At 38.1% G+C, this 6,770-nt stretch overlaps 1 protein-coding gene across 2 annotated transcripts in view; it reads left to right on the top strand.

Annotated features, from left to right (window-relative positions):
* rfx6 (regulatory factor X, 6) overlaps positions 1 to 6,770 on the top strand; it is a 92,083-nt gene that overhangs the window by 39,682 nt on the left and 45,631 nt on the right. For both annotated transcript variants that reach the window (XM_043684550.1, XM_043684545.1), the window contains exons 10-12: positions 950 to 999; positions 4,604 to 4,763; positions 4,848 to 4,992. In XM_043684550.1, the coding sequence (XP_043540485.1) occupies positions 950 to 999; positions 4,604 to 4,763; positions 4,848 to 4,992 (355 nt within the window). The remainder of the gene's footprint in view (positions 1 to 949; positions 1,000 to 4,603; positions 4,764 to 4,847; positions 4,993 to 6,770) is intronic.

Raw genomic sequence — 6,770 nt, 5'->3', positions numbered from 1 at the left:
ACGTCGATTCTCCTGTTCCCTGGATGCTGCCTGACCTGCTGCGCTTTTCCAGCAACACATTTTCAGCTCTGATCTCCAGCATCTGCAGACCTCACTTTCTCCTCATAGAAATTCTTATGTTCAGCTGCAGATTCTAACATAGGAAATGTAGCAAATGCATCATCTACAGTTCAGAAACTTAATAAAGTAGGCGACGGCCATTCTCTGGTTCATTGCTGAGGACAGTGCCTGACTAATCAGATTCAACGTCTTAATTAAAAAAAAAACAACCTGAGTACTTAATTGTCAGTCATTATTTATTTGTGTATTACCCTTGGCAATGCCTCAACCAATCATACTCCATTTACCAAGTAATTAACCGCCCATACAGTGTAAATGTTGTTTTTCCTTCACGTTGGCATTTTTGTGAATTGCCCTGATGAGTGTAAATTGACAAGTTTCAAAAGGGTTTTCTATGCATTAGCAATACTCAATGTTTCTACTACCAAATGACTATTAATAATTATGTCAAAAACAAAAGTACAGAAATACTTATTGATTTCATTGGTGTTAGCTAGTCACTTCTTGAGTAAATACAATTATTTTACTATTTAACAATTGTATAATATGCCTTTCTACTTAACAAAAAAGACAAAAGTTAAAGTGAGGAGTTCCTTAAACTGTAACAAATGGGTGACTACTCAATTTAAAAATAAAATAAAAAGGCACGCAATCGTGCATTAATAATTAAACCAGCATATCAAGGAGGACTGATCCATCGCACATTTGGTGTGAAATAGAAAGATAGCATTCAGAATTTAGATATAAAATTTGTAATTTTGAACTGATCACTTGTTGACTTTGCACTCATAGAATTGGAAGACATTTATTCCAGATTTACAGACCATCTTTTAAATTCACCAATTTCGAGTGAAATGAAAATGTCATATTCCTTCATATTTCTCCCAAGGTTCTGACAGATGTGTTGATTCCAGCAACAATGCAAGAGATGCCAGAAAGGTAAGAGCATGTCCTTGATGGGAAAATGTGTAGAAATGATACTTTATTATTATTATTATCTAACTTTGTAATAGCTACTCCAAAGGACATAATTATTATCAGTCTGCGAAAAATCATTTCTTCATTAATAATGTCATTTGTGAACTTCACTACAACAATAACTGAAAACCATTAATTGCATCGCTGTTTGATGCAAATACATATTTTAAAAAACCTTAAAGGTCTTAAATTCATAAAGGATAAAGGATTAGATGTTCCAGAATTTGTTGCTTCAATGTTCTAGCATTGTTGTCTAGTCGCTAAACATGCACGGTTATTTCTGAAGTCTTGCAGACACATTATACATCTACAGTAGCGCCTCGACATACGAACGACCCCGTTCATGAACAAATCGGTTTACGAACAGAATTGTACGTAAAATCTTGCTTCAACATACGTACAAACAAGGTAAAAACGAAGGTGAACATTTTAAATGACAATGTGATGTCCCATTTTCGGAAAATTCTGCAACAAAGAAAAGAACAAGTTTCTCTGGATCATTTTCTTGTGGCATCACCAACCTCCAAGAGACAAAAAAGAGAAAAGACTCCGGAAATATCCGAACAATGGGAAAATTGATTCAGTTCGCGAACTTTTCGGTTCACTAACCGGGTCTTGGAACGGATTAAGTTCGTAAGTCGAGGCACTACTGTATATTTTTCACTGCCTCAGGAAGGCAGCCAACATAATCAAGGATTTCTCCAATGCTGTTACATTGTACACCTTCTCTGCAGCCATAATGTTGTATTCTTCATTCTGTTCTATTATCCTAATGCACTTTAAACAACTACTCTCAAAAGGATTGTGAATCTGTGGAATTTGCTACCCCAAATTACAGTGGATGCTGGGACAGTGAATAAATTTAAGCAGGAGGTGGACAGATTTTTAATTGGTATTGGGTTGAAGGGATATGGAGAGATGGCAGGAACATGGGAGTGAGGAGAGCATGAGCCGTGATGGAATGGCGGAGCAGATTCTATGGGCCGAATGGCCTTATTCTGCTATATCTTATGAACTTTGTATGGTAAGATCTGCCTGTATTACATACAAATAAAACTTTTTGCTGTACCTAGGTACATGTGGCAATAATAAATCAAATCTAACATGCTCAGCCCTTTGGGAATGCACAAGAATCACACACAAATGCACCGCAGGTAGACCGAATACTAATAAGTATTTTCTGCAAATGTATGTGTACGCAGTAAACTACTTAATGATAGATACTATTTCTTGAAGTATAATGGATTTTTTTATGTTCGCTTTTATTTAAGAATATATTGAAAATCAAGTTGCAATGGGACACAGCACTGTTTGTTACTCTTTAATTAATTATTGTCAGGTTCTGATATAATACTCAGAAGTAATGTAGATTTTAAACTCTAGGGAAAGGTACTCTCTTAGTTTACCTTATTGCCCTCACATATAGTTTAACCTTGGTATCTTTCTCATTCCATTTTCCTCATGTTTTTTGTGCTTCTATCATATGGTCGTAAATGAGAATAGCTCTAACTTACCAGATGGTAAAGGCTGCAGAACACAAGTCTGGTTGCATGAGTTTCCTGAAATACAACTCTCTGAAATGTTTCTTGGTTAAAACAAATTACGTTTCTAATCACCAGGGTCAAAACTGATACTTCAAAGAAACATAGCCACTTCCCGGTTTCACAAGTCATGCACATAAATTTGTAAAATAGAGGAGCTAGACTTTTGGCCTGGATGGTGGTATTTCTCACTCAACAGTTTTTGCTGTCATTAACCCATCATTAACAAACAGATTTGTTTTTCTTTATTTCAAATATATACTTTATTCATAAAAAATATATTTGTACACATAGTCAAACGCAGTTCAATTCAGTACAGTAGGATATCGAGGAAATAAACAATCATTGGAGTTTGACTCTATCCAAACAAACCAAATTAACAAACAAACTTCACTTTGTAGGTGCACAGATCCATTGTGGTGATGTAGTGAGGCCAATATAAACAGGCACACTCTTCTGCATTTTACAGACCCAAACACAGTGAAGTTGACAAGCTGCTGTTACCCGAAGTGTGATTAGACTGCAGTTTGTCAATTGTGATTTAGGTAGATAATGAACTGAGGGTGAGTTAATCTTATTAGTGCTGTTTTGGACAGACACTTAAATAAATTGATTTAGCATTTGTACCTTATTTGCATAACAATAGATACTTGCTCGTTAATTCATGATGTGGAGGTGTCGGTCTTGGACTGGGGTGGACAAAGTTAAAAATCACACTACACCAGGTTATAGTCCAACAGGTTTGTTTAGAAGTACAAGCTTTTAGAGTGCTGCTACTTCGTCAGGTAGCTGATGAAAGAGCAGCGCTCCGAAAGTTTGTACTTTCAAATAAATCTGTTGGACCATAACCTGGTGTTGTGTGATTTTTAACTGAGTTAAACCACGACCTATTTAAAATTATGTCTGGCACAGCATGGTGTCATTCGTCAGCAAGGAAGTGTATAAAACATCTCAAATGTTTCCTGCATGCTGCTGTTTTTGATATACAGCATGATAAAATGATTGCTTCATTTAGGTTGCTTGGTTCTTTTTTTACCCCTCCCCCCCTCCTTTTATTCTTTCATAGGATATGGCAGTCATTAGCAAGGCCAGCATTTGTACCCAACCCTAATGCCCTTGAACCAAATAGCTTGCTTGCCCAATTCAGAAAGAGCTAAGAGTCAATCTCATTGTTATGGTTCGAGAGTTATTAGTAAGGCAGACCAGGTAAGGATTCCAGATTAGAGAGTTTTTAATAAAAAGCTCAAAGGTTACTGTTATCAAAACTAGCTGCCAATTCCATATTTATTAGATTAGATTAGATTACTTACAGTGTGGAAACAGGCCCTTCAGCCCAACAAGTCCATACCGATCCGCCGAAGCGCAACCCACCCATACCCCTACATTTACCCCTGCACCTAACACTACAGGCAATTTAGCTTGGCCAATTCACCTGACCTGCACATCTTTGGACTGTGGGAGGAAACCGGAGCACCCGGAGAAAACCCACGCAGACACGGGGAGAATGTGCAAACTCCACACAGTCAGTCGCCTGAGGCAGGAATTGAACTTGGGTCTTTGGCGCTGTGAGGCAGCTGTGCTAACCAGTGTGCCATCGTGCCGCCCACCCATTATGCCACTGTGCTGCCCACCCACTGTGCCACCGTGCCACCCACCCACTGTGCCACCGTGCTGCCCACATTGATAGAAAATAAATTTTGCCAGCTACTCCACTGGGACCTGAAGTTGTGGACCCAGCCTGTAAGCTTGAGTCTTTGGATTATTATCTAAGTGACATTACTACTGTGCCAACCTCTCACCCTGCTTTCATAGACAATCATAGTAAGCATAAAGGATTTTATGCGAAGATGTAATGTTTGTTGTTTTGAATAATATCAGTTATCTTTTTAAATTAGTGTTCAATACCGCAAAGGGATGAAGGGAAACAGGCAGTTCTCTAAATTGTTTGATTTTGTAAAATCCAAAAGAAACTTTCTCCAAAGGGTTTAGGACATTATCTAATTCAATCTATTTTTATTTTTCAGTTTGCTAGCAGACATCAGAAATTTTGCTAAGCATTGGGAGCACTGGATGTCTTCATCACTGGAAAATCTCCCAGATAACCTTTCTGAAAAGAAACTGCCCATTGCACAGAGATTTGTTTCTTCTCTAAAACGGCAAACTTCATTTTTACATCTTGCACAGGCATGTGTTGAGCAAAATCAAATACTTGAATGTTTTCCATGTTGTACTTATTGTTAAGCCAGTCTAATGTATTGTCCTGCTCAGATTGCCAGGCCTGCTTTATTTGACCAGACTGTTGTGAACTCCATGGTGGCTGACATTGAAAAGGTGGATCTAAACAGCATTAGTTCACAGGCCCTACTCACAGTATCGGGTGGAACAGAACAGGACTTTGAACTGTATTCGGATTGTAAGTACATGATACTGGTCATGCCATTTTAATTAACACCTATAGGCTGTCACAGATAATGTAACAAAAGAGATAAGTATGCACATTACAGAAGCTATAATTTACGACAAATATATGAAAGCATTACCTACAATCAATTGATAATTATTCACGCAGGCTTTGAAACAATTATTCATTTCATAAACACAGTTTGCACTTCTGATATTGCTGTCTTTCAATGGACAGACCTCCCAATGATGTAGCATCGATCTAACCCTGAGATCATTGTCCCAAAGGAGCCCTCCTTTATATAGATAAGTACTCCCACAAGTGGGTAATATATAGTGATGTATTAGTGAAACATATGAGAGCCTGGTAAGATTTAGACTCAGAATCATATTTTCCCAAGTGTTCAGTCTTAGCTCCACTGCCTCAGCAATGACAGTACACAGTCTACTGATGCCTATTCATCTCCCAGCATTATGCTGAAGCATAAAAGGCTGAGCAGGTCTGATGGGAAGAACAGACACTGAACTTAAGCACCTTTAAGAAGAGGAATAGTGAAGTACTAGCTTGATTCCTGTTTTACCGGATTGAGTTATAAGAGTCAGCTTTTCCACATTTTATTTATAACTTACACAAATCTAATACTGGTTAAAAAAAACTGTGTTTCTTTATCATTCCTCATGTTTAGTAATATGGGTCAAAATACTTCATTTTAAAGAAGAAAAGAAACATTGAATTCCAAAATCTTTGGGAAAAATGCTAAATTGGAGAAGGTTGCAATGGGGATCAAAGGTACTGCTGAAGGCAAGGTTTTTTTTTTGTGAAATGAAGGCAGATGGCAATAGGGAATGAAATACGTAGTGATTTCCAGACAGTAAGGAATTCAGAATGGACCTCATTGCTCCTATCATCCGGGCGGAAAGAAGATGCAAAAGGTTCAATTTCGGGGTACAATTTATGCACCTCGTGATATAAAGAAAGAGCAAGCTGGCACAGAAGTCAGCTGTCAACATCAAAACTGAAGCAAGTTATTTCAGAGGTGGTAATGATGGAATAGCATTAATCTTGTGACTAGCTAGGGTGTGCAGCTCATGGAGAGTCAAGCTAAAGACTTTTTTTGAGGAACATTAAAAGGGGTTATTGGGGGATGAGGTAATGTGGTGGTTGATGGTGGTTGGGGGTACTATCATTTAGGTACATCCTGCTGATTCCAGGCGTTCAATGTACAAATTGCATTTTATCAACATGACTACAATCAAATATGCTGCATAAGCGAGAGGCATTGAAATCACAGATCGAAAGAATAGAGCAGAAAATGGAGCTGTTCTATTTTACATTCTGCTCTAGTACTTAATTTGCTGCTTGAGGACAATTAAAATCACTTCTTAAAAGTCGTTAGAGGTAATGTCTAGTTCCATGTTTCTGTATCAGCATAGTCAGTTTTTGTAGATTAATTGATGCTTTGAAACAAAGTTTGATTCTGGAGGAAAATGATAGAAAATTGGTAACATGGGAGATTGTAAAAAGTGTTCCAAAGGAACATCTGTAATCACATTTGGTATCACCATATTTTAGAGGCATTATACATAGAACATAGAACAATACAGCACAGAACAGGTCCTTCGGCCCACGATGTTGTGCCGAACATTTGTCCTAGCTTAAGCACCCATCCATGTACCTATCCAATTGCCGCTTAAAGGTCACCAAAGATTCTGACTCTACCACTCCCACAGGCAGCGCATTTCATGCCCCCACCACTCTCTGGGTAAAGAACCCACCCCTAACATCTCCCC

This window comes from Chiloscyllium plagiosum, chromosome 3, assembly GCF_004010195.1.
Source record: "Chiloscyllium plagiosum isolate BGI_BamShark_2017 chromosome 3, ASM401019v2, whole genome shotgun sequence".
In the NCBI taxonomy this organism is placed as follows: domain Eukaryota; kingdom Metazoa; phylum Chordata; class Chondrichthyes; order Orectolobiformes; family Hemiscylliidae; genus Chiloscyllium; species Chiloscyllium plagiosum.
Note: the sequence above shows the minus strand (reverse complement) of the source record. Positions and strands in the feature narration are given on the sequence as shown.